The sequence below is a fragment of the Poeciliopsis prolifica genome, unplaced genomic scaffold (assembly GCF_027474105.1).
Source record: "Poeciliopsis prolifica strain line A6 unplaced genomic scaffold, Auburn_PproV2 SCAFFOLD012, whole genome shotgun sequence".
NCBI classification, from domain to species: Eukaryota; Metazoa; Chordata; class Actinopteri; order Cyprinodontiformes; family Poeciliidae; genus Poeciliopsis; species Poeciliopsis prolifica.
This window is the reverse complement of record NW_026562387.1, coordinates 13,248,815-13,276,392: the sequence shown is the minus strand read 5'-3', so window position 1 is coordinate 13,276,392 and position 27,578 is coordinate 13,248,815. Positions and strand designations below refer to the sequence as shown.

At 37.4% G+C, this 27,578-nt stretch overlaps 2 protein-coding genes across 6 annotated transcripts in view; both read left to right on the top strand.

The window, feature by feature from the left end:
• The window catches only part of esyt2b (extended synaptotagmin-like protein 2b), a 35,355-nt gene extending 21,259 nt beyond the window's left edge, over positions 1 to 14,096 (top strand). Inside the window, exons 8-24 of one of the 4 annotated variants that reach the window (XM_055037702.1) lie at positions 335 to 455; positions 926 to 1,102; positions 1,322 to 1,404; positions 1,755 to 1,803; positions 2,808 to 2,897; positions 2,971 to 3,066; positions 4,085 to 4,186; positions 5,401 to 5,463; positions 7,526 to 7,600; positions 8,782 to 8,868; positions 8,942 to 9,091; positions 10,480 to 10,832; positions 10,953 to 11,051; positions 11,203 to 11,334; positions 11,894 to 11,999; positions 12,637 to 12,686; positions 12,785 to 14,096. In XM_055037702.1, coding sequence (XP_054893677.1) covers positions 335 to 455; positions 926 to 1,102; positions 1,322 to 1,404; positions 1,755 to 1,803; positions 2,808 to 2,897; positions 2,971 to 3,066; positions 4,085 to 4,186; positions 5,401 to 5,463; positions 7,526 to 7,600; positions 8,782 to 8,868; positions 8,942 to 9,091; positions 10,480 to 10,832; positions 10,953 to 11,051; positions 11,203 to 11,334; positions 11,894 to 11,999; positions 12,637 to 12,686; positions 12,785 to 12,857 — 1,906 coding nt within the window. In that variant the 3' untranslated portion in view covers positions 12,858 to 14,096. The remainder of the gene's footprint in view (positions 1 to 334; positions 456 to 925; positions 1,103 to 1,321; positions 1,405 to 1,754; positions 1,804 to 2,807; positions 2,898 to 2,970; positions 3,067 to 4,084; positions 4,187 to 5,400; positions 5,464 to 7,525; positions 7,601 to 8,781; positions 8,869 to 8,941; positions 9,092 to 10,479; positions 10,833 to 10,952; positions 11,052 to 11,202; positions 11,335 to 11,893; positions 12,000 to 12,636; positions 12,687 to 12,784) is intronic. The other 3 variants (XM_055037704.1, XM_055037703.1, XM_055037705.1) reach the window with 3 other exon arrangements.
• Positions 14,097 to 14,491: 395 nt separating this feature from the next.
• Positions 14,492 to 26,853, top strand: ncapg2 (non-SMC condensin II complex, subunit G2). Of its 2 annotated transcripts, none has more exons than XM_055037938.1 (27): positions 14,492 to 14,579; positions 14,781 to 14,890; positions 15,727 to 15,897; positions 16,047 to 16,161; positions 17,311 to 17,468; positions 17,636 to 17,770; positions 17,848 to 17,942; positions 18,023 to 18,179; positions 18,323 to 18,415; positions 18,503 to 18,628; positions 18,942 to 19,121; positions 19,748 to 19,900; positions 20,472 to 20,694; positions 20,793 to 20,890; positions 21,239 to 21,409; positions 21,497 to 21,567; positions 21,650 to 21,803; positions 21,916 to 22,089; positions 22,184 to 22,300; positions 23,239 to 23,379; positions 24,513 to 24,612; positions 24,748 to 24,938; positions 25,465 to 25,599; positions 25,726 to 25,829; positions 25,910 to 26,010; positions 26,093 to 26,192; positions 26,317 to 26,853. In XM_055037938.1, the coding sequence occupies exons 2-27, from the start codon at positions 14,813 to 14,815 to the stop codon at positions 26,366 to 26,368; spliced, it is 3,393 nt and encodes a 1,130-aa protein (XP_054893913.1). In that variant the 5' UTR covers positions 14,492 to 14,579; positions 14,781 to 14,812; the 3' UTR covers positions 26,369 to 26,853. The 2 variants fall into 2 exon arrangements, with proteins under 2 accessions (XP_054893913.1, XP_054893912.1); XM_055037937.1 differs by having other exon boundaries at positions 21,236 to 21,409.
• The last annotated feature ends 725 nt before the right edge of the window (positions 26,854 to 27,578 follow it).

Below are 27,578 nucleotides of genomic sequence, written 5' to 3'. Positions count from 1 at the left end.
CTATCTTAGAGGAGAAGTCTGAATTCGAAAATTCATTCTAATTACAGTTCTCAGTGAAAATAATTTTCCAGTTTTGCCTCAGAAGTTAGCTTAATAAAAGAGTAGCACTGTGCAATTTTGTTTTGCCACGTCACCATTGTTGTCATGCATCTCAGAAATATTACAATCATCTCGAAGAAGCATGAACCAGCTCAAGGAATCTTCCTATATACCACAAAACAATTAAGGGGATATTTATAGCCACAGAGTACTCTTCCTGTCTTTGTTATAAAACTAAATACTTTAGCCTGTTTGTCTTCCTTTTCCTCCATCTCTGTCCTTCCTGTCCCCACAGCGGCTTCTCTGACAATCTGATTCAAGACATAATCTACAGTTATTTGGTTTTACCCAACCGAATCACTATCCCTCTGGTTGGTGTGGAGGACCTGGCCAAGCTACGATTTCCAATGCCTAAGGTACTGAAGCAAGTCATACCTCTAAAATCTGTGCTCAACCTTAGCTGTCTTTAGTGTCACATTTAATTCAATGAAATGTATGTTCTTTGAGCCTTTCTTTTATCAGAAAATGAAAGAGCTCTAGGCTATTCAGAAGAAATGCAGTATTTTTCTAAGAAAACTCAAAGCTTTTTCACTCAAACTTTTATCGATGGCAGCAAGTTTGGGAATTTGCAGGTTTGATTTCATAGTTTCTGCTGCAAATAACACACATTTGGATTTTTGTAAGAGCTATTAAAGATAAGATTTTGATGTGTGTGGGCAATTTACATTGACTTTTTTCTGTTACCAATTATGGTGAATTTTTATCTTAGCTACACTGTTCACACGTCTTTTAAACTTTTCAAAAATTAGACTCTTTCCAGGTGAGACATTCAAAACTTCACTTAACAGTACAGCAATTTATCCATCTGCTCTGCATCTCCCCACAGGGAGTGCTAAGGATTCACTTCCTCGAGGCTCAAGATCTGGAAGGCAAGGATCAATTTCTCGGAGGACTCATCAAGGGAAAGTCGGACCCTTATGGCATCCTGCATGTCAGCAACCAAATGTTTCAGAGCAAGACGATTAAGGAGAGCCTCCATCCCAAGTGGAATGAGGTTTATGAGGTGATGAAGTCACAATGTTTCTCAAGACAAAGGGCTTTTCTTAATCTTATAATCTCAGGGAGGAAACTGATTGATTTTGTTCCCCTTGTTAGCTTTCTCTTATGGAAGTTCCTTCTTAATTTCCAAATATTAGGGTTGTCTTCTCCCAGATTGCTTTAATTCAAAATCTATCTGCTGATTAGTAGCAAGCCTCCCTCTGCGTGTTTCTGTGTCTGTCAGGCTCTTGTGTATGAACCTTCTGGTCAGCATCTGGAGATTGAGCTGTTTGATGAAGATCCGGACAAGGATGATTTCCTTGGAAGGTCTGCTACCCTTGTTTCCTACCCTGTCATGTTTTTATTGCACATCTTTTAAAATGAAACAAGATTTGTTGCACCTCATCTGTTCAGCTGATGGATGAGCAAAACTCCTTGTAATGCAGCTATTTATCAACATTCTTTTCATGTACAGCTTATTCATGATGAGCCAGTGATTATACGACAGTTATTGTCCCTGCAGTAAATTTCATAGATTAATTTGTGGTAAAGCTATAACTGTGCACTCAGTGCTATAACACTGAGCAGCAAATCAATATCTGCTGTAATTAATTGGCCTTATTTTATTTACTGATTTCTGCTTTGAAATTTCACTGACTGTTAGTTATTATTTGCAGCCTCCTGATTGATTTGACCAAGGTGTACAATGAACAGAAGGTTGATGAGGTAAGATTTGTTTTCTAATGTTCATTTTTCACATATAGCCTGTAAAAACACATTTCAAAATATTTTGCTGTTCTTGCAGGAGAAAGGGAAAAAAAACAGAAATTAGCCCTGCTTGGGATATAGCTTAGGACCAAACTGGAAACAAGAGAAATCGCTACCTTTAATCTGTCAGAAATTATTCATTTCAACCACTGATGAACACATTCGGCCTATGTCCACAGCTGGTTTTTCTCTGTTAGGCCAAATAGAAAGCAGTGCTAAAAACATTAGTTTATACTTTTTACTCCAAGAAGCCACTTCTTTCTCTTTGTGTGACCTCTCTCTTACTGCCCAACTAAAGATAAATAGGATTTAATATGGGACATATGGGAGGAATGTAGGTTAAACATCACGTTTAACTGAGTTCAGTAGGTTAAATATTACATTTAACTGAGTTTTGTAGGTTGAATATTAAAAATGTTTTATTTGCATTGTTATGGCACTTGACTTAATGTAGTTTTTGATTGTTGATTCTATGTTGCATGACTTTATATTTGTTATGTAAACCACTTTGAAATGCCTTGCTGCTGAAATGTGCTATATAAATAAAATTTAACTGATTGTTTGATTGCTTACTATACAGTGCAAATACAGGCTGGTATTTGCACTTGTTTTTTCTACAAGTGCAAAATTTGATTCCCTGGTCTATTTTCACCTATTAACACACCATTTATCATGTCATAAACGTGCAGATATATGTGCACCCCTGAGCTGTAGCTAACTTTAACTAAAGTAGACATAAAAGTTTGTTCAAACTATGTGTTTGTTAAGCTACAAGCAAAAAATCTGTGAGTTTTTGATTTTGTTTAATTTGCTGAAATAGAAAATAAAAGCAGCTCAGAAAATATTTAACCTCCTATTCTGGGAAGAGGGCCAGATGTAATAAAATTAACTTTTTGCTTTTTTGTGTCACAAAAAACGACCTAAATATTCATTCTTATTATTCTTTTTGGTTATTGTTTTAGTGGTTTGAACTGGAAGAAACACCTACAGGAAAACTCCACTTAAAACTGGAGTGGCTGTCTCTATTCTCCACCCCAGAGAAGCTGGACCAGGTAACACTAAGTATTGTTATTTTTTTTACTGAATGTAATTATGGCATGTTGATGCATATTCCTCTGTCCACAGGTTTTGAGATGTGTGCGCGCAGATAGAAGCCCAGCAAAAGATGGACTCTCGTCAGCACTATTAGTTGTCTTTTTGGACTCGGCGAAGAATTTGCCAGTAAGTCACTAAAATCTCCTTATTTTTATGCTGGTGATTAAACAGTTCTAGATGTGCTATTGCTTTCCTGTTTAGCAGACTTTATATTTTCCATCTGAAGCTTAAATGCTTCATTTACCGACACCGAATCAAAATTTGCAGAAATGCGGGTGTAACGCTTGTTTAAATATGAATTCCTGGTTTGTTTGTTAATGTTACACAATGACACCCTGGTTTTGTCAAAATATTTATTTACTGTGACCTCATCTGTTTGTTTGTTGAGTTATTAAAAATTAGATTCACACTCTGACATTTGCACTTTCTGATTTAGGGGTGAAACTTAAGAACCTAATCACAGTTTTTACACCAATCATGGACTAAAGGTTAAGCAAGCTTGAAATGTAAGGTTACCATAATGTCTCAAAATTAGATTGTGTTATTGCATAGAACTTCATTATTTTACCCATTAATCAGCTTTTATACAACAAAGTAGGTCTAAGTCATGTCAGAGCACATAAGTTCACCTTCCAGTCTATAACTGCACTTCTAGATGAAATACTGTCAGACTTAGAGATAAGTATTATCATTCTGCTGGTTTAAATCCTAAAAAACATTAGATGAAAATATACTGTTAATCTGAATGCAGCAGAAATACAGGTTCCTTACAACATTTAATTAAAAATAAATTAAAGTTTGAGACTGACAAAATGTGAAAAGACATTCAAGAAGTGTGAATAATTTTGCAAGGGTTTGCGAACACAATTTGAATGCAGAAATGTCTGTATTTAGTGCTTGCCGCTCAAGGACTCGATCTAATAAAAACATTTGCGGTCGCTATTGTTAAAGGAGAGCCTTGAATGAATAATGCTTTTAGTTTTCAAAATCTCTCTTCAGATTTTCTTCAGCAAATGAACAGAACAACCCACATTTAGTCCTTCATTTTCTTAGCCAAAAGGATTTACATAAATGTCTCAGAAATACAGGATTGATTTGAACTATCTTTCTGTCTCCTCTTTATTCTCCTGTGTCTCCACCCAAGGGTGTCTTCACAGGCAGCTTAGGCTGTGGCAACTTGAGTGAGAGGAGAGCTTCTGGCTTAATCTTTTGTGAGAGCGATACTTCTGAATGTAGTGCAAATTTTGTGAGTCCACCGATGCTTCTGCATCTTTGTAACCTTAGCATTAGCACCGTGTGATGACATGGATTGAACCATAATGCGTTCTTTCAAAGTTTTCTTTTATAGCATGTGTTAGCTGCATGCTTTTTTTGTGTAAAAAAATCCAATAACCATTAATATGAAAAAGACTTTTTGAAACCACAGGATCCAACCATTCAAACAGCCCCTCCTTGCTTCTTTGTTACAATATGCCATTATTGTACCACATAGTTCTCAGTTCAAGGCTGGAGTGAGATAGCTTCAGCACTAACACTGCTGGCAGAGTTTTTAATGATATGTCAGTGCACATGTTGAGATTCATGCTGAGGTACAGAAAGCCTGCAGCGTGTGATGTAGTCATACAGGGTCTTAAATTAGTTCCACCTTGTCTTTTCTGCGGGTAATGCTTTTATTGCAATGTTATTGTCAGATCCTAGCAGTGTCATAAAGACCAGCCCCATAAATCCTGCTCTTTATTGTTAAAATGCATGATACATACATATCATGTGCAATTATGACACATCTCAGTTTTTAAAAAGTACATTTTTATTTACTCAATTCAATGAGAAAATTTGTCTTTTACATACATTGAGTACACACAGTGCTTTATTCTGTTAATTTGAATGATTATGGCTTACATCTAATGGGAATTATTTCTCACATACTTAGAGCAGTAGATAGGAATAATGAAAATGATTTCTAATGCAACTGAAAAGTATACTCATGTACTGCGCAGGCGTAGTTCTGGTTATGTTTATGTGGTGGATTTCAAAGCACTGACTCCAGTCTGATTTGGCGGCTTTTACATCTGAGCCAAACTCGGATGGAGAGTATAGATGATGGTCAGATGGACAATCAGTCTTCCCCAGTAGTCAGGCTTTGTAATTATCCCCCAAACTCTTGAGTTGTCTTTGTTTCACAGTCCTTTGAAGACATTTTTCTTCCATTCAACTTTCCGTTAATATGCTTGGATACAAAACTCTTTCATTAGTTGTAAACCATAATCATCAAAATAAGGCATAGATACACTTGAAATATATCATTCTATTTGTAATACATTTATGCAATGCATTGATATTCTAATTTATTCAGATTCACCTGCAAATTTGGGGGTGTTTTTGTTCCCCATGACCATGCTGACTCATTCCAACTAACCATGGGTGTGATTTTTCTCCCTCAAATCTCCTTGTGGCTTAAAGAGCAACCTGTCAGATATCACCCATGACGGGTTGAAGCAAGTCTCGGTCTTTAAGGCCCTGAAGGTAATGTGGGAGGAATGGTCTGCATGTCAAGATCACACCCCTACACTGCAATGCTGGGCCACAGCTGTGTCACCCTCTGTTGAGTGATTGTGATGATTATCGAGGTGTCAAAGTGAAACTGTGCATGACAATGACATGAATGTTGAATAAGGGTTTTCATTTCCTAACCCCCAGCTTACATGCAGATGGTTTATATGACACAAAAACTCACTAATGTGATTATTACTTCTCTTGCTTTGCCGTTGACTTGAACTGTGACTTTCATTTTACAAAAAAAAAAACAAAAAACAAAAAAAAAACTTGCAGAACCAGCCAGCTTCAGAGGAACATTTGTGCATGTTTGTTAATCAGGATCATGATAATGTTGGAATTTGTGGTTCAGGGTCCAGGACAAGATTGTCATGCCTGTTGGTTGACATTTTGTAGTTTTCCAATGTAATTATTCCAATTTTTTATGGAATGTGTACCACCTACATTCTGGCAGGGCAGGTAAATAGAAGAAAGGTTTGACAACTATAGTTGAATTTAGAAACAGCCCTGTTGACATGCTCACTCAGCTATGATTGTCATGTTTTGCGGCAGCTGGACTGTAACAAAACATTATGAATTTCCCTTACTTAGAAATCAGCTGTTGCACATTTCCAGTTAGTGTTTTGCTGTTTCTTAGAAATTCCCAGAATGCAATTGTTCCTCATACAGTGACACTCCCTTGACCTTTCTTTGGTGATAGTTCAGCAGACAAAACAACCTTTCACCTATATTCTATATGACATTAACATTCCTCCAAAGTTTGTTAGCTTTAAGAATGAGTGTTCAGGTCTTCCAATAAAATTATGGCTGACTACTTTGTGTTACAAATACTCTGAAATTCATCTTGAAATTAAGAAAAAACAAGAAAATACATAACATATGAAATCCTGATCCTGGTTCAAATATGGAATAATACTGTTCTATTTTCTATGTTCATGAGAGGAATAAGCTCTAAACCTGGGTAAAAGTACCTAATCCGGGGTGTTGAACATGCAGCCTGGGGGCCATTTGAATGATTTTGTGCATTTCTTGATCTAAGAACAGCGGAAACCTGGTTTGCTCAACCATTTGATGCAAATACATAAAAACCCTGTCGAGGTGAAATGTTCACTGCTTTGAAGCCTTCCAAAAAAGATGCAGACAAATAAAGGCTATTTATTATTTAAAATGAACAATTTAAATATACTATTAATTGGTTGTTTGCATTTTCTTGCATTTTAATTTGTACGTTTGTTTTGCAGCCCGACATCGTGCAAACACAATGATTCAAATAAATCAGTACATACTCACTGTTCAAATGAAGTTCCTGCCCTTGAAAAAGCCCCTGACTGTAGCTGTGCACACTGTGCCTTCCATCATTATTGGCTTCCCTGCTAAAGATGTGCAAAACCTATAAATTAAGAGACACCAGTCTTCAAAGATGTCTGTGCACAGACACAGACATCTCTCGTCCCACTTTAGGTTGTTATACTATTTGTTTTTTCTATGTTAATAAACAAAGTCTTCACTAAGTTAGTCAGGAAAAAAAGTCACACTTTAATGGTGGGAAAAAACCTGAGATATTTAATCTTTTGTCTGTTACAGAAATAACAGTAGCAGATCCTGCATTAGGTCTGCTGTTTTTCTTTTGTATATTTTGTATAACCCTGCATAGTAAATGGTTGTGTTAATGAGCATGCAACAAGAGGCCTAATCATATGCTGGTTAGAAATAGAAGACCTTTTCTCTCTTTTCAAATCACCTGGGTTTTTAATAATGGGGGCACGATCCTTCCGTGAGGAATACTGATTAATTCCCAGCTATTTAAACTCATCATGCTAATTTTAACCTGTGGACAAGACAAAGCCCTGCAGCCTCTCGGCATCCTGTCTGCCTGCAGCCTTTCCAGTCTAATCTTTCCTCCTCTCCGTGGTGTGTGCTGTGCTGATCGTGTCCTCTAACATGTAGTGTGATTGTGCTGTCCGTCACTGAATTGTGTTTAACACTGTTGGTGGTTACCTAACACCTCTCTCTTTCTCTGATTGTCTAATAGTCGGCCAAGAAGAACAGCAGTGAACCCAGCCCTTATGTCCACTTCACAGTTGGGCACAAAACCCTTGAGAGTAAGGTGGGTATTAGAAATACTTGCTTGAATTCCTCCATCTTTTTTTTTTTTTTTAGTTATTTGTTTACTTTCAGTCTCACATCTTCATTTGAACTCATGACTAATTTATTGGCAACTCAATCTGGCAAATGTTACTTGTTTGGCTTAGAAGAAGAACATTTGTCACCTTTACTTCAGTGTGCTATATTTAGTTGTACATTATTAATTCAATATAAATGTCAGGAAGAAGAATTTAAGAGCTGAAACACTCACAGCTCCTCAATTATTGAATTAAAACCTTTCCTGAATTAAAGTTTATAAGCTACCTGAGCAAGAATAATTCAGGCATTAAACATTTAAAGGGATGGTTGAATAAGAGAAAAAGCTTCATATTATGACACAGTTAAAGGCGTTACAGTAATGACAATATATTTGTGATATTTGGTATTTTAATGAAACCTCAAGATAATAATCTGTTGATTGCAGTTTTTAATGTGTTTGGAGTATTCTCAAAATGTCAATTAATTTCAGTAGCTTTATTAGTGAAGTATAGCTCCTGGACTAAAAAAAGACTCATTACAGTTATATATTCAATTTGCATAAAAATGTTGTTACATAAGACCAGATATCAGTGCTGCTGATGTCCATTTTTTTGCCACAGGTTTCCTTTCACTCAACTTTCTGCTAATATGCTTGGTTAGATTATTCTGTTAATCCCAAAAGACTGCCAATTTGACTTACAGATGGGGAAAAGTGCTGAGTTGATTATTTTTAAACAGCCACTACCACAAATAGGTATTGCAAAAGAAGCCTGGTCACAGAGTGCTATTTGACAACATATAAAGAGAAAGTTGAATGGAAGGAAAAAGGTGCACACAGAACAGAGTTCACTGGTATAATGTTTCAATATTCCTTATGTTCAGGCCTTTTTTCAGGAGGGGCTTAACCACAGGAATGTGTCAATGATGACTCTCAAGTTTGTTGTTGGTCTTTTCTGATATTCTAATTTTCTAAGAAGATACATTTTGGGTTTGCATGAAGTTGTATGTCATAATCTTCAGTATAAAAAGAAATCAACTGTTTAAAAAAATCAGTGTGTATACTGAATGTATATGAGTTTCATTTTTAGAATTCAATTACTGAAAAAAATTGACTTTTTTCTCAGTAATTGAAAAATTACACGCAACTTATGTTTCTCCATCAAGGTCCGTTACAAGACCAGGGAGCCTCTGTGGGAGGATTCCTTCTCTTTCCTCGTTCACAATCCGACAAGGCAGGAGCTTGAAGTGGAGGTAAAGCCACACCCAAAAAATGTGAGAAAATATACTCCATGAAATGAAGGTTATAAGTCTTTTTTAATTGCAGATAAAGGATGATAAGCACAAATGCACACTGGGTATCTTACGGGTGCCTTTGAGTGACCTGCTGTCGGAGGAAGACATGACGCTGGCTCAGTGCTTTCCTCTGAAGAACTCTGGACCCAGCTCCACCATCAAACTAAAGATGACTTTAAGGGTAAGAACAGACTTTACACAGGTTCTGTCTGTGTGCCTGAGTCATTTACAATTGATGTCATCCACAACAGACGTTCAGAAAAAGCCAGTCAGCAAACAAAAATGTTTTATCTAAATAACTTTCTGCTATCAACTAGTTTCTTTCTGACCTTTCACCTCCCTCTTCTTTGTTTCATCAAAATTTTTCAGACACCAGATTAATACACAACTATTTTAGGCCTTGTCATGAATGACCTTTTTTGACTTCATAAAAATCAGTGCAGCTGTTTGCAGTGACATTTTCTTATATTTTTATTTGCATGAGTGTTCTAGTACACTTTGCCTCATTATTGTCATAAATGCAGGTCTGGTAACATATCACACTCTAACTTCCATGCAGTGTTTAGTGTGTGGTAGAAAAAAGTACATCACCCCTTACAGATTTTCATTATACATAAAGATTAAAGGCCATTAACTACAGATAAAGACTAGCTGAGTTACCCTAACAACACTTAATTGTCAGATAAGTTGTGTAAGGTAAGTTGTCAAAGATCAGTGGTTACCAAAGATTTTCTGGGACCCCACATGGATTACAATAAAATCCCTCCCATGAAAGAAAAAAAAATCTGCTAGGCACAGACCTTCTTCAACCAGACATAAACCTATATGCATATTTTGTTTTCAAACTCAACTGAAGTTTATTTCACATTTCATGTTGCAACAAAACACACTACAAACCGTCTTTACAGTGAAACTGTAACTGTTTTTTTGGTTTGTTTGTTTTTTCATTCATACTGCTTCCCGCACCTCCACCCCCTGCTATGGCACTGTGCCGCCCCTAGGGGGCACGGCCCAGTCTTTGGGAACCACTGTCAAACCACTGACATTTTGACAAAATCCTATCTCAAAAGTTTAGTTTTCAATTCACTCAGGTTATCTTTGGCTGACATTAGAATCTTGTTTGACAGTCTAAACATTTAAAGAGTGATAACAACGAGCAAAACTAGAAGAAAATCTGTCTGGAAGTAAATAGTTTTTCACAACCTTTACTGATACAGGTATTTCAGTTTAGTTAGTGCCTTGAATCACTGGGGCATTAAATTGAATTGTCCTTCATTTGGTTGAAACTTAAGTTCATTGACTTGTTCTGAGCCACCACTAATCAGATTAAAAAGAAGAATAGATCCACATTAACGGATGTACTTTTAATTAGACGTTTTCAATTGAAGCCCACGTAGTGTAGAAGTAATCAAGAATAAAATTGTTACTGTAAGTACAGATTTTCGTTTTAAACTACCTCATTTTAGACTGAACTCTGATTATGGTTTCCTCAAACTGACTTACTCTATTGAAATTGCACTAAATCTTTTACAGTTCTTTAAGCCTGCTATTGATTTCCTGTCTCCTCAGATACTTTCATTGGAGAAGCAGTTCTCTTCAGACCTGCCCTCTGCGGTCCAGGTCAGGAAGTCCAGTGTTCCCCAGACAGCCCCGGCCCCCTCATTGAGTCAGTCCGCTTCAGAGTCCCAGCTGCTTTCTGCCACGCCTTCAAAGCCAGTACGCGCCTCCACTCTCACCCTCCAGGACCCCGACGGCGAGCCGTACTGCGCCAGCCCTCGCCGCAGCACACCCAATCTGAGTACCAGTATGTCTAGTTCCCAGAAGTACCTGCCTCACAAGGAGTCCACCCCCAGCCTGGCGTCAGACATCTCTCTGCCCATCGCCACCCTGGAGCTTCAGCAAAGACTTCATCAGCTGCAGAAGTAAGACACAAGGACCAATGGATTTTCCTAACCCTACGTGTTCTGTGACCCATCTATTCGTATTTTATGGACACATTGTATGTCTGAAAGTGATTCTGATTGACTATTGTGTGTTTTTAGTGGCTTGGCCTCCAGCCAGTACCCGCTGGGTAAGATCCAGCTCACTGTTCGCCACAGCTCCCAGAGGAACAAACTTGTTGTGGTGGTGCATGCTTGCCAGTGAGTTTTAAACTTGTTCTTGTAGCCAAGCATGGCTTAAGTTATTATTTAGCATACTTAATAGCTTGTTATTCAGATTAGTTTATGAATAAATGAAGCTCCAAAGCCAAGCAGCATGAACTTGACACAGTTTTGTTCAACGTTTCCACAGAAACCTGATAGCCTTCACCAAAGACGGCTCAGATCCATTCATACGGCTTTACTTGCTGCCTGACAAGAGCCGGTCAGGAAGGCGGAAGACGAGCACGATGAAGAAGACTCTTAACCCGGTTTATGATCAAACGTAGGTTCAACTTTTCTGCCACACAGCTATTAAATCTAATAAAAACAACTACCCACCTATATTTTCCACACCCAGAACTTTAGTTTATTTTATTTGTATGCATCATTTTCATAACTCTGGTCCAGATACAGTTTTATGTCTGAAGTGATGCACCACAAGGGAAATCATGAGGCAAAAAGATACAGGAGAATGAGATCGCACTGGTGAAAACTTAGTGGAAAACTTAGTGGCAAATATATGTTTTTGCAGAAAATTCATCACTACAGAAAATTGATGCCCTTAGTGCAATATTGATATATTTGAAGTTGTTTTAAAAGTTCAAGTTTCAGATGAAGTAAATCTGGTATCATCACTTCATCACTGCTTATAGCATTCATATTTATTTTATGACCTTCTTTAAACAATCTCAAATTTAGTGTACAGTAATCTCAACTGTAATCTACCAGTTTAGATTACAGGTTTGCTTTTCAGATGGACTTTAGATGTCGCTAGACGATCTACAGATTTTGATTTGAGTCTTTATAATGTTGATTTTAAATGTATGAACTTGTGTCTGTAGGTTTGAGTTCAATGTTTCCACGGTGGAGCTGCACAGGAGAACTCTGGATGTAGCGGTGAAGAATGGAAGGAGCATCCTGTCCAAACACAAAGGCCTTTTGGGAAAGGTAACAGTAACACTAACAGGTGTTTTTATGTACAGTACAGTTTTTTATGTACAGTACAGTTTTTTATGTACAGTACAGTATATTAATGTCTGCAAAGTTTTCCTAAGCATCACATATGTTGGATTATAGAAACACACAAAATGAAGACAAAACACAATTTCTCTTGGTTGCTTTTTTAACCTCTTTTAAGTGTCAGAATAATTTTAAATTAAAATTATTTTAAGGTTCAATATAGATTAAATTACAAAGAAGTATTTCTTTTTGTCCAAACTTAACAAAAACAAAACTAAAATTGTAACAGCATAAAAACAAACACCAAATTGACCAGTATCAAAAGAACAACTAAATAAAAAAACACATGATTTAATCTCAATATATTTGAAAAAAAAATTTAATAAGAACAAAATCTACATTTAAAAAGATAAAAACAGCAGCAACATTTTTAAGGCAAGTTATTTCTGTAAAAGATGAAATAAAATAAGAAGTATAGAAATATTATGGAAAAACATTATCTCAAAGACAGATTAAACCTTATTAATCAATTCATGAATTGATTTACTCTTTCAATGTTTATTTCTGTACCTACATGTTTTCTGTTATATCATAAACACATTAAATTTCTTGTCGAATTTTGCAGGTGCTGGTAGATTTAAGTGGAGACGATATATCAAAAGGATTCACTCAGTGGTAATCAAATCTTTTAATCAGAATTCTTATTCTTTGCTTTTATTCACTGATTTAAAGAGAATCTTATCATTTTAGCCCTTTAATATTTTGTTCTGCAGGTATAATCTAACAGAAGATGGTTCATCATCTCAAGAATTGAGAAGAAGTCAAGAATCCGTCCTCACACAGTGAAACCTTGCTGTACTCTATAACAGATATTTTGTGTTTCAGACTATTTATTATGTTTTTCATGAAACTTAAAAAAAATTGGGCATTTAAGAGATTTTCTTTTTTGAGAAAAATGGCTAAAGACATACTATTATATAAAGCAGTAAAAAATGCAAACTGTCTTGTTTTTGTTTGCCGAGTTTTATGTAAATATCAAGACTGTGCATATTTATATCTTAAAAATATTAATTTGCAGACTTTTTCATGGAATTATGTTTCCTTAATGGAAGTTTTGTAGAAATATGTCCAAATTCCTAGAAATTTCTGTGACATTTATGCAAAAATGAGACAAAATCTGTTTTGTGAAAATGCACCAAAGGAACAGATACAATCCCACGCATTGGCCTCATAAGTAGCACACCTTTTTTGTTATTTATTTTACTTTTGTTTTTATTTTTTGTCATGCAGTGTTATTGATTGTTTACGTCCTTTTGTTCTTCATGCCTGTTATATAAATACATGTGATGCATGTATGCAAATTGTATTTATTTTTGGAGATTTGTACAATATTTGTGATTTTGAATTTTATCTGAGATGCTGAAGAACGTGGCATTTAGGGCTATGAACAAGTTCTGCAAACTACCTTGGTATATAAAAGAGGATACTTGAACAAGGGTTTGAAGAGTTTCAAACCAAATGTGAGTCATGCAAACAAAGAAAGATAACTTTTTCTGATCAGGTTGCTGCAACATGTTGAGATGATGCATCTTTGCCCATGTGCTTGTAAATGTTTTGCCTTGCAATTTTAACTGTTTGCTGCAACTTTTCAACACATTTCTTCTGATCTATCTTGTGCCTTAAAAACCTGCGATGTGAGTTTTTTTTTTCTTCTAAAATATTAACATTTTCAAATTACCTGATGCCTCGTTGCTTTGAATAAATAAATATGTTCGTTTGGAAAAGTCTGTTTATATTTTATTATGGTTATAAATACTATGCTACTTGTATTAGAAACATGACAGCAATGTTTTTGTTTGATTGTGTTTGCACAATCTCTTTAGATCAGATTCCCAGGTTTCATGCTCTTTTTTCTTCATCTCACCTTGCAGGTTTTATATAGGATTACAGTCTGAGCGAGCTGTGAAAGAAGGTTCATTTTGCCTCCAGTGAACCATTTCTGTGTTTTATTTTGCCTTGTTTTAAATGACTGTCCTGCTGAAAACCTTTTTAACAACAATCCAATAAAAATGTTTAAAAACACGAGTCACAGATCTAAATGTTTTAAAACTTTGAATACAAGATTTTGATTTTTGAAGATCTAAACATTTTATCCAATTCTGCCAAATCGCCATAATGCCTTGTGATGGATAAACCTTTAAGTGTTTCTGTGTTATGAGGAAAAATATTTAACTTCTAGGATTCGGTCTTTCTGAAAAAAATTGGGATCTTATGTCTATATGTTACAGTCAGACTTCCCTATTGGTTTTACAGACGTTAATATTTTTTATTTTATTTTTAAGCATCTATATGGAAAAGTATCGCTCAAAGTTGAGTTGCTGTGGAGAAAATATTAATGTGGTAGTTTGTCGCCCTCAAGTGGTTAAGAAATGTAACAACTCCTACGTCAAAAACAAACGCTTGACGTCAGGACGGAAGCAGTCCATCCAAATTTGCGCGGGTTAAGTACAATTATTGTCGGCTGTCATTTTCTTCCCGGTTCCAGATGATAACAGCATAAACAAAAAGGTAAACAACTGAGCTAACTTTACGTCAGATTAAATATTCATTTAAATGTTAGCTCGGAACTATCTGGTTACAAGAAAGGAGTCAAATTTATCAAACGTGTTAAAGGTGGTCGACTAACAGTCGGCCATAGTTGTTTTGGTTTGGCAGTTACTCTGCCTGCTTATGAAGAAATCGATGTTCTCACTTCTTTCAAATATTCAGGTCACTTCATATCGCTTGGATAACCCGGAATAATGTCCAAGCGAGAGGTGTTTTTAGAGGCTACCTCTAAGGAAAAGGTGGAGGACTTTCTTCGCTTTATTCAGCTTCATGTAAGTAGCAAACTCTGCTTTCTGTCTTATTCCGGCGAGCTACAGACGTAGACGTCAGTATCTTAATGTTCGGTTTATGCATCTGCTTATTACCCTCAAGGGTTTTGATATACGGTTTTCAACATGTTTTTATTTACTCTAGGTGTTACAGACGTGTCCCTTCTCCTGTAGAACTGATCCTAATGTTTGGATTGCTTCCCCAAAATGTTACCATAATTCTATTTAGGTGTGTCAAACCTGTGAAAGAACTGAAACATAGATAATATCACAAGTCTTTAGTCATACATTTTGATTGTGATGAGTATAAGTTGACAACATGAATGAAAGGATTTGTTTTACAGAAAAATGTAGGGATGTTAGTATGTCAAAAAAGCTTTTCGAATGTGAGAGTCTTTGAAAACATGTAAGTATTTAATGAAAACATCATTTGAGTCATCATGAAAATAATGTTGCTTAAATTGCTTGGGTGTAAAAGTAATTGCAGCTGGTTTAAATATAAATATGTATGTTAAACAATGTCACTGTCGTTCCACAGGCCTGTAAAAAAGGCATAACCCAGTTGAGTTGAGGACTTTTTACATTACATAGGTATAATTAATATTTAATTATTGAATGGAAATAACAAAGGCTGATGCTTACCCTTCAGGTTTGGTCATATTTATCTCTGATGTCATCCAGTTTCAGTGCCAGAGATGGAGACAAATCTTTAACCAAACTGCAGGCAAAGTTAATGACATGAAAGTGATAAAAACATGGTGACCCAGCCTGCATCCTGGGTTTGTTTCAGGAAATGTAAAATCTTGAATCTTCTTTTTTTTTTTTTTTTTTCTGAGCAGAAGGACAAAACTGAACCCTTCGATGTTGAAGAGGTGGTGCAGGAAATGCCCAGAGAGCAGAGGGAGGCTCTCTGGAGTCAGCTGGACTCGCTCCTCAAGGATATTTTGATGGATTTACCTCTGGATTGCTGGGGGGAGGATGCGATGCAGCAGGAGTTGGCTCCGGATCCTGTGAGTTTATCAGACACTTCTTGTTCAGCTGGACAATATTAATCAAGTGTTACTCAAAGTACCTTCAATGTCTTGTTTTTTGATGGTTTTGAAATCTATGTTACATGATTTCTTCTCTTGATGATCCTATAAAAATTTCTTTTATTCAGAAGCATGTCATGGCGGTGGTGGACGGTGTGACCCTGGTGGCTGCTGTGTCTATAAAGGTTTTACAGGATGGAGACACATACAGCGCACTTTTAGATATCGCCCACAGACTTCATGGTGAGAATTATGTTGTTCTGTGATTTGACAGATTTAATGATATTTGTACTGGTCTGCACAGTGCCGCAGTTGGTAGCACTGTTGCCTTGTAGCAAGAAGATTCTGGGTTCGATTCCTGGCCCAGGGTCTTTCTGCATGTTCTCCCTGCGTATGCGTTGGTTCTCTCCAGGTACTCTGGCTTTCTCCCACAGTCCAAAAACATGACTGTCAGGTGTGAGTGTGTGCATGCATGGTTGTTTGTCCTGCCTGTCTCTGTGTTGCCCTGCTGCAGACTGGCGGCCTGTCCACCATGTACCCGAAACGTTCGCTGGAGATAGGCACCAGTACCACTCCTCAACCCACTAGGGACAATGGTGTTAGAAAATGGATGGATGTAGTGAATCTTACATAGTACTTTCCTACTGACACCCATCACTCAAAGCAGCCTAACCCTCTGTTTAGACTGTTTCTAAACAGTCTGAATGGGTTTGGAAGTCGATGCTCAAACAGGACTCTAATGACATTGTCCAGTATGCTAAAGGTCAAGAGAGATGGAAGCACAGATGAGAAAGAGAGGATATAATAAAATGTGCTTCACAACTGATGTCGCTTTGCAATACTTGCCAATAATATTACCACCACTGTAAGAATTTCTAATATCGTACAGCCCTAGTCTGTGTGTCTGTCGGTCTATCAGTCCATCCATGTGTCCTTTCCTGCCATTGCAGGAATGCCTGACATAAATTCAGTCCGAATCTTTACATTTAAAACCACAGATTCTTCGATTCCATAACACTTCAGAAATTAGCAGTTTATGTATCGTCTTGAATTGGATTTCAGCTTTTTCCAAGTCTAGCTAAGTATAAAAATGGAAAAAATGCATATGGAAAATGAAAAATGTGTTTTTTCACACTTCTATTTTCTTGTTATTTTATTATTCTTTTTTGTGTGTGTCTTTCTTTCTTTGGTTTTTTTCTTCCTCCCTTCTTTCTATTTATCCTTCATTATAGTCTTTGCAATATTCAGTTTTTGATGTTTTAAAACATATGTTTAAAGCTGAAATTTTAAGCTGTGACATAATAAACCTGTAACATCAGCACTGGAAAAATTATGTTCTTTAAATGAACTTTTTGTGCCTCTCTGTGATTGTAGCTGTTTGTGTTTTTTCAGATGTTTTGGTGTCCCTCCCCATGTCCGAGGCGCCGCTGCAGCTCCACATACAAATGCTGTTTGAAACCTGGTGGAAGAAGGAACTACTGGAAAGGGAAAAGTTTGGGCGCACCGCATTCCTCATCTCCCTCCAGAAGAGCTTCATCTTAAAGAAACCGGTCAGCGTATTCTCCCAGGATGTCCAGTATTTTTAGAAATAGAAGAGACGTTTTCTGGCTGAGAATAAGATCATTCTGACAGGCAGGAGGAGAGAGAGCCGCAAGCATAACCTGTGAAAAATTCAGGACTGAACACCTAATATTCTCATCTCTGATCTCTTTGTCAGGCTGCTGAGATCCAGAGAGTGTGGAGTCTTCACAACGTTCTTAAGAGTCTGGAGTACACATCAGAAAACAACAAGCAGATAATCGACTTGCTGCTTCAGTGCTTTCACCGTCCCACTCACATTAGAAGCGATGATGTGAGTGGAGGCAGTTGTTATCGCATTTGCGACTTTGTCCTTGAGCTGTCAGCCTGACAGTGATTTTACTGTTGCAGGGAAAGCGATTCCTGGTGTTCCTTTTCAGCTGGAACCTTGATTTTATCTGGCTTATCCACAGCACCATTAAAAACCAGTTGGAGTTTTATCACAAGTAAGATATGCTCTTTATACTCAGTGACTCCAGTCAGTATATGTCAGGGAGTTTAATTATTTGTTTTGCTTTATTCTCAGGAACCTAGCTACTCATATCGCGGAGATCTATTTCAGAGCTTGGAAGAAGGCTAGTGGCGACTTCCTGGAGACGATTGAGAGTACATGCATTCAGGATTTCATGCAGAATGCCATTTTGCTTCAAAGAACCTCACCAGTTCATGGCAAAGTTAGACAGGTCTGCCTCATTACAGCTTGTTCACATTTTGTAATATCATAACAGAAGAGTTAGGATTTACAAATAAGTACAAAAAATATGAAAAATTATGTGGATTTCTGCACAGGGTGTGCTGACTGTTCCTTTTTCCTTATTTCATGTAGATCGTGAGCTATTTTCACTCGAGGAAAGGATGCCCCAGTGTAGACAAGATGCTATACAACCTGTACAAGCCGATTCTCTGGAAGTCTCTCAGTGTAGGCAACGCACACAATTAGTTTCTGGGGTCATTCACACTGTGCTTACATGCTGTTCTAGTGTTAATGTCTGCTTGACGCCTTCAGGTTTCTAACTTTGAGGTGCGAGCAAACGCCACTTTGCTTTTCACCGAGGCCTTCCCAGTCCATGACCCGGATCTAAGCAGCGAAAATGTGGACATGAACATTCAAAAGCAGCTGGACTCGGCAATGGTGGGGATTATTTTAAGAAGTCAGGATGCAGTTTAGTTTTTATTCCCTGTCAAATTCTCCCTAATCAGTTGTTTCATCCTTTTTTTTATTACTTTTTATGATTTTTGCATATTTCATAGATGAAATCTGATAAATGCAGAAATATTTTCTGGAGGAAAACTGGCATTTTCATACATTTTTTAAGAATGTATGAAAATGCCAGAGAACTTTGAACACTGGTGTTAAGAAAACAAAAGTATGACTTCTACATATGAAATCATACTTAAGGGGGTGAGAAAATTTTCACACAAATCTAAATATCCATCCTCCTCAGGCGCTCCTAGATGACCCTCACCCCACTGTGCGCTCTAATGCCACACTGGGGGTCTGTAAGATCCTGGCAAAATGCTGGGAGCTCCTTCCTCCAACGATCATCACAGACTTTCTGAAGAAGCTGGTAATGGAGCTGGCCGCTGACAGCAGCTCTCCTGATGTCCGCTGCTCAGTCTTTAAGGTAGAATGCATGACCTTAGTTCATCTTAAGTCAATCTATATCAGAAAAAATCCTGGAAATTACATGTTGAGGACTTTTTTTCCATTGAGTTCAGGGGCTCACAAGCCTAACAAGCCTAGAAAATCATTGTCTTTGCTTATGCGGATGATATTTGATTTCTTAATTAGATCTTCTTTTACTTTAATATTTTTTTGTTTTATTAAAAGAATCTACAACCTCAATTTTATTTGATGTATCCCAAAATATCCCATATCAGTGAAAAACCTTTATTTATCTACATTTTAGATAATAGACAAAAAGCACAAATATCCAATTTGTATCAGAATAGCAGGAAAAGAATGGGGGATTTGTTTGTAATTCATATCTTTAACCTATAAAAACAAATAAAAAAGTGACAAATATTTTTTATTCACCGTTTTACATTTGGTCAAAGTGACATCTTTGACCAAATTTAAAACGATCAGCCAGACACAGGTCAACAACTGCAATCTTTAATGAATGTAGCAAAAAGTAATTTTTGTTTCGTGAAACTTCTTACCATGAAAGGACAATATTTTTATATATATATATATATGTATATTTTTACTATGCTTATGGATTCTTATGTTTCCTTTTTCCTCTTGCAGTGCCTGAATATTGTCCTGGACAACCCACAGAGCCATCCACTGCTGGAAAAGCTGCTGCCCACTGTCAAGTACAGTCTCCACGACAACTCTGAGAAAGTCCGCACATCGTTCCTCGACCTGCTCATCAAGGTCAAAGCAGTTCGTGCTGCCAAGGTGCGGTTTGTTAGTTGCATTTTCATTCTGATATTCTGTTCTGGAAGACTGAGCAAAAAGTGCTCAAAAGTTGCAGTGATGTGAGGCTGAATCTAATCATTAGTCAGCAGTGATTTGCTTCAGTGTATTTCTTGTGGTCAAAAGTGGTATTACAAAAACAAATGAAGAATAAAGCTGAATTGAAAAAAAATCATGACTTATCAATAACCTTCAGGCAGGCAAAAATATACTTAAAAATATTTTAAAAACTTCGGATTTCTTTTGTGTTTCTGGCTCCTTACAGTAGACCCCCCAAAAAGCTGCTTACATAAATAAAAAATGTCTTAGATTATGTTTATATTTTAAAATAAACACTGATAAATCCCAAAGTTATGACTTTTTTTAAATGCAGAAATAGAAACTGACTCCCTTCATGGATTTTGTAAGAAAAAACATAATGGTACTCAATCCATTACTCTTATTTCTGAGATATATTATCTATCACAAAGTCATTTCTAATTTAATCATGCTCCACTGATTAAGCAAGTGGAGGCTTTTCTCCTCTCACTCTCCTCTTTCTGTCTCCTTCCAGTTCTGGGATGTCTGCAGCATGGACCACCTGCTGGCCCGCCTCGCCATCGACTCGCTTTCTGTCTCCAAGCGAATTGTCGACCTGCTCTTCAAGTCCTTCTTCCCCGTTAACGAGCCGGAGAAGGAGTGGTGCTGCAGGTGCATCACCCTCATCCAGATGAACCCCATGGCTGCCAGGAAGTTCTACCAGTTTGCTCACAAACACACAGCTGCCACTAACATCAGTGAGGAACAAACTTTTGTTTTTATGCGATCACATGACGGGCTTGAGCAATGAATAATTTAGTTGCTGTTTTTGTTTGTTTGCGTTTTAATTTTCCAGTAAAGCTAATTCTGGCTATTCGTCGCACTCTGAACAACTGCATCCAAGTCGACTTTGACGTGACGGAGATTAACGACAACAACAAGGAGAACAGTACAGTAAGACGAAAACATTTTACAGACTCTATTGAACTTATAAGAAGTGCATAAGTAAGAACAACATGTTACATGGTATTCATCCCCATTCATTATGATATCCTTGAATTAAATTTGGTGCAATAAACTGTCTACAGCTCAGAAGGGAGAACCCATAGACTGTGTAATTATGAGTAATGGACTAAAATTGCATCGAAGTTTGTGGCTGTAAAAGGATAAAATGTGAAAAAGTAGTTATGAAGACTCTTGCAGTTGATGCAGAAACAATTTAAATTTGATGCCAGTCGCCAACAAGATCTAATGTAACACTAAGCTCTGTGTCAATAATTGTGTGTTTGTTGCTCTCAGCAGGGTGCACCGCTGGTGTTAGGACAGGATTTGTCCGTTGTGTCCAGTTTGCTGGAAGTCGTGGTCATCCTGTGGAGAAGTGTTGAGAAGGCGCTGAAGCAAAACGAAGAGGCTCACAAGTACACAGTTGCTAAGTTTGAAAATGTCATGGCCAAGTATTTCCAGGCTTTTGAGGTAAAATAGCTGCAATCTGTTATTTTATTTAAACGTTTCTCAAAACAACAGTGTAAATGGTTTTTTTATTACTGTTTTTTTTTTTAGGATGAGCGCTGCACTGTACCTCTAATCCAGCTGGCCTCTTTTATGCCTCCAACTGCAGTACCAACATTTAGGTGGGTTATAATGCTGATTGCAGTAGATTGTATCTTGGTGTAAAACAGTCTAACTTGACTGTCTTGTATTGAAATGTCCTAGCTGTGGCGTGCTGTCCAGACTGAGGAGAATGGAGTCAGCATCTGCTCCAGCTCAGTTCAGCCAGCTGCTGGACTGCATCTGCAGCTGGGGTCAGGTGGCCGACGTCCTGGAACTGGTCTCTGATTGGCTGGGCGAGGCCTTTCCCAAGCAAGGGGTCAGTGGTTAAGGCTCCATTCTCTATGCTATAGACAAAACATTTGAAGACCGATTTAAAAGAATTGAATTTTGCCAGAAGTGTGTAAAATGTCGCCTGCTCCCAACTCTAGGACAAGGTCACTAAAAGCAGAAAAGTGCGAATCCAGGAGACAGTGGAGGCCAAACCAGACCTTGCTCTGGCGTATCTGGAATACCTTTTCAGCCACACTTCCACACGGGAGAAAGTCCTCACTCTGGGAGAAGGGCCCCTGAAGGAGCTACACGTGCTTTTAGGAAACTGGAAGGTATTTTATAAAACAGAAAGGTTGAAACACATACCAGTGAATCTAATGCAGCCTTCCTCTACAAGTAACATGTTTCTCTGAATTGTCTTGGCAGTCGGTTCTCTACACTCACCTCAAATCCTCCACAGAAGACCCCAAAAGACCCAACGTGGAGACGGCGCTGAAAGCCTTTGTTTACCACGGTCGCCTCGGTGCTCATCTCCAACATCACGTAAGTCTCTCTCTCTCCTGATTAGCATCTGTTATCTGCCTGCTCATATGTTTTGTTGAAACGAATGCTCCTTTTTATAGGTAGTTATAGTTTTCTGAAACAAAGTAGAAGAAGCCTTTCTCTGTTTCATGGATTTCATGAATAAATAAAAATAAACCCGTAAGTGTTAAAATTTGTTCTTCTGGAAAGGAAACAGCAGTTTATGTGTAAGCCAAGATTTTGCTCACAAGTTCAATTATAAACCTAGATAAAGCTCCACAGCATGATGCTGCCACCAACATGCTTGACATTGAGTACATTGTTTTTCTTCTTTGTTTTGAAAGCTTCACTCTGACAAATGCAAACTTGCCTCTCATTATTGTTTTCAATCTGCTGAATGGCCAAACATTTTTCTCCTGGGGGAATTTGGCCTCTTTAGTTTTCCAGTTCAAGGCAGGCTTGATGTTCGGTTCTTCCTGGGTTTTTCCTCAACATCGCATTCAGTTTCCTTTCATCTGATTGTGACTGTTTGTGTCTTCCAGGCTTCAGCAAAGTGGTGACACATCTGAGTAAATCATATTTATGTGCATTTGTTTGAAACAATGATTTCTGGAGGCATGGTTACATAGAAATTGCTCCAAAATGCTTCTTCACACTCTTAGATATATTTATTAATTTTTCCTTCAGAATTATTTAGTTTTTAGTTCCCCAAAAATATTCATAATATTCAAAATGAAGATGAAAGTCATGCTCGTTATGTCTCTAAATATCAACACCGCGGATAATTTCCTCGCCTGAGCTATTACCCTGAACAGCTTTCAGACATCTCTCCAGATGACAGATTTTTATGTATTAATTTTTTTTAAGCCAATTTATTCCTGGCGATGAGCCTGCTCCTTCTGTCTTCAGCTTGACGAGAAGCTAAAATAAAAACAGGACGCGTTTTCTCTGACTGCCAGTCGACAGCAGGTCGGGAGTATCTGGTCTCCATGGAGCATGTGGCGGCGTGGGTCGCAGAGAGGATCCTGCCCTTCCTCACCAGGAGCGATGACGGCGAGGCCTCGGAGAAGTCGCGAAAACTCGCCACACAGATAACCGAGGTGAACTTCACTGTTATCTCTTTTTGAAACACAGCTCCAGAACTGCAGCTTATTTGCTATGTGAGATTTGGTTTCCTTAAGGCTCCGTAGTTATTTTATTAAAGCTCAGATGACTTTAATAATTATAGAATGGAGAGTGATTCTCATTTGGCACATATTAAAATTAACCCAAGAAGTAATGCAATCTTCTTCCTTTTTCATTTTAAAACTAAATTTGTATTTGCATGATTGATGACTAAATAATCTTGTATTCTCAGACAGACAGAGCTGTTATTTTTAAAGTAGTGCCTTTTCGTTCCTGGTATTTGACATTTTGAAGAACTCTGATGTTTTTTCCCCTACATCCAACATGATACAGATTTTCTGTTTTCTCTTGAAGGAGGTAAATATGACGTGAATGTGCGTCAAGCTGGAATCTGGAGTCTATTTATATAATCACTAAAGCATTTTAGAAGTCAAATCTGACATTATACAGGGCTTAATATGCAGTATAGAAAAGTATGAGAGGGAAAATAGTGTGGAACAAAATGTGTTCTGAGATTTATTCATGTATGTATGGGTACGAAATTCGGGAAATAATTTGGTTTGATCATTAATTAGTTTGTCTATCTGTTTCAGTTTTTCTGTTTCTTTGCTTTGTGTCAAACTATTTGTTTTCCTTTAATTCATTCATCCGTTCTGTTCTCCATCCAAACTTTGGTCTATCCAGTTTAAAAGTCTACTGAAACTTTTAAACTGGGTCAAAAATAGGCTGAGAAATCTGGAAAAGTCTGGAATTTGGACATAAAAATGAGTTAAATTCCCTGACTTTAGCTCCTCTTTCCAAATTTGATTTTTTTTTTTCCGCTTACTTCCACTCCGGCTCATCACCTGGATCAAAAGGAAGCCTGCTGTTACCTTGTTATCCTGGATGTTTGGTTCCGTTTAGCTTGTGTTCCTCCTCCATCTGGGACTCGGAGCACTGCTCAGTAAATTTAGAATCCTCATTGATTTTTCTGCTCCAGTCCACACACACTGTTGTATGCATTCCTCTTTCTGCATGCACTACTGAAACGGGTTGTTTTCCCATTTCTCCTATCAATCCCACTGTTTCGTCAGACCTTTAGAGTAACTGCAGATGTTTTTTTGATCAGAGTTTCCTGAAGGTGTGCCGTGACATTTTCCTCGTTGGTTTGGGTGACAAGATGTTTAAAGGCCAAATCCTCCACCTGTGCTCACTCATCCTCCTCTCAGGTGAGAATATCATGATATGTGAAGGAGATGTTGCTGTCTCCTAAAACAGACAAGAAGGAGAACGTTTCCCTGAGGTTTAGCTTGTCTACTCTTGAACATCTTACAGGGAAGTAACAGCAGCGTTTTTGTTTTCAGAGACAGGCTATATGTGTATCCCAGCAGTGTTGCCGATTCTAAAGGAGGTGGCAAACAGCCCTGTGCCTGATGATAACAACCAGGATCAGGAGGCCAACTTGGTTATTTTGGGTGTGGTGGCCAACATTTTCCAAAAGATCATAGAGTTGTTGGCACGTTGCCTGAGGAAAGAACCGGAAGAGGGACAACTTGTAAGAAGTGTTTTTTTTTTATTTTTTTATTGTCATTCAAATAATTCTGTTTTCTGTTTCAGTGGATTGCAAAAGTATTTACACAAAATATGAAGTAATGTGAAAATTTATCCATTTCTTACAAATAGAAATCTGATAAGTTCAGGTTGGTTTTTACCAATGGTCTCCATTTAGAGACTGAATTTTATCCCGATACACTTTCTCCCACTGTTTTCCAGGTAATATAAAGTGTTTGTTTTTTGCTAAACACTGCATTTTGGATGAAAGTTAATCATAAAAAAAATGTTGATCTCATCTGACCAAAGCTGTGTTTCCAACAAACTCTGAACTGGGCTTCTAATTGGCTTGTTTCTACATTTATGGTCTTTAAGCCATTTAAGTTGGGCATTATAACGTTATCAAATGTGAAACGGGTCACATTTCATATAAATACTTTTGCATAAAGTAGCAGGACAAGCATTGTGTAATAAGTTGCTGACTGCAGTTTCCGGTTTTTAACTTCATGAAATCCTCTGGTCCATTTCAGCTGTGTCAGTCAGCCGTTCCTGGCCTGACGGACTTCCTCCAGGTGGCACAGATGTGGGACGGAGCGCTTCTTAGCGGGGTGTACTCCACCGTGTTTGCAGCCATCATTGTGGAGAAGAGGCATTTGCTTCAGAAGGTAAAAAACTGCATAGAACAGAGCCAGTCAAAAGGATGGACGTTACCTGCTTTAGTCAACTTTAGTTGATGGAACCCTAACCTTAGTGAAAGAAGTATTAAATAGTTTGTGTTTGTTTATTTGAAGCTTACCCATCCTGAAGAGGTTCTTATCCCGCAGTCTGTTGATGAAATGCCTCCTTTGTCCAGCTTACTGCTGTCTGTCATCCTCAAATCCCCCTCTATCACAAGGTATACACACTGAATGCTGCTGATTTAGTTAAATTTGACAGATCTTATAGATATTTTTGCTTTATAAATCCCTTCTTTAGGTCATTTTTAGCAGAGGTCTCGTCATCTTTGGCGTCAGACACCCTCGACAGTCTCTCTGAGCTGGCGGCAGTTCTGCACGTCTTGGCGGTCATTAAAGAGAGTAAGTTTTCTTGCCTTAAACGTTCACATTAACATTTGGTGTTACTGTTTATTGAAAATTAATCTGGTTTGTTGCTCATTAGCGGGGCAGTGCAAAGGCGGCATAAAGAGAGCTGCTGTGTCTGTCCAGCAGCATCTTCATAAACATGCAGGCTGTTCTGTGGACAACAGAGAAACCCAGAGGTGAGTTTTTATTTATTTTTTTATTCAATCAGGGTTTCTGTGGACTGGAAAAAATGTTTAAAAGTAATTGTGAATATATGACTGTTTATGGAGCCTAACAGTTTTTCTCTTTTTTTCCCCGAAGGGTTATTTACGACTCTTCAGTGAAGACCTTGAATGCTCTTCTGCATTTATAATCTTTCACAAATTAAAAATAATGAGTTTGTGTGACGTGTTTTCTTACATCTTGTCATGTTCTTCAGATTTTAACTTTATCAACGTGTGGAGAATTCATATAAAAACTCTCCCGTTTTTACATTTATAGGCTATTCACCCTATCAGTTTAGAGATTTCTTGTTTTCTTTTCAAAGCTCTCATTTGTCTCTTCATATGTAAAACATATTTTTGATGTGTCTGTATTTGTCTTTATATCTGTTGGGTTGTCAAGCCAATTTTTTTATCTGAAATAAAACAGCTTAATGGACTTCTCCAAGTGATTTTTATTTATGGTTAAACAGGACACTTTGCATAATATTCGAACCCACTAATCTTACCATACCTGAAACCTGAATTTCAGGTAAAAAAAAAAAAAATTGTAACCCTTTGGGGTTTGTTTAGGTTGTGTTCCACCATAAATTATCAGCAGTCTTCACAACTAATATTATTAATTTCCTCTCTTGCAATTCACAACGCTTGCTGTTTATCTTTGTTGCTTATGCATTTTGAAAGAACAAAAATAAAGGCAAATTTTCTTTCCTCTGCGTGTAAAATCCAGTTTCTTAAAGGTATTAATAAATGAGAGTGAAAGTCAGAAATTCTCTGCCACATTCATCTAAAGATGATTTTTTTTTCCTGCATAATTTGTATAAATCCAAAGGTTATTTTTTAACCTTTGGATTGCACTGCAAATATGTATATTTGCAGTGCATCAGAAAATATCTTAATCTAATGGAATTCAGTAAAACTTTTGAATGGATGTTCAAATCAAATTAAACCCCCCAGAAGGGTTATATATGTTTTGTATGTTTGTAAATAGCATCTAGATTACCCCAGGTATTAGGTCTCCAAATCAGTAAATTTAGATCCAGTCATGAAATATTTTGTCCACTAAATATTTCACAGCCCACATGGGGTCATGAGTTTGGACCTAATAGGCCTATTGCATTATTTGAGGCTTCACAGAAGAGAATGCAAATTGACCTTTTCTCTTCCAACATCAATGTCTAACCTTAGAAATGCACATCTGGAATAATGGTCAAAACTCCCTCCAAAGCCTTTTGTGTTGACACAATAATGTGTGTGAATATATATATATATTTTTTTACTTATATACATATCACAAATCAATGTGTTTTGAGGACTTTGCAACGGAATCAAATGTATATGCCTTCACGCCGTTTCAGCGTT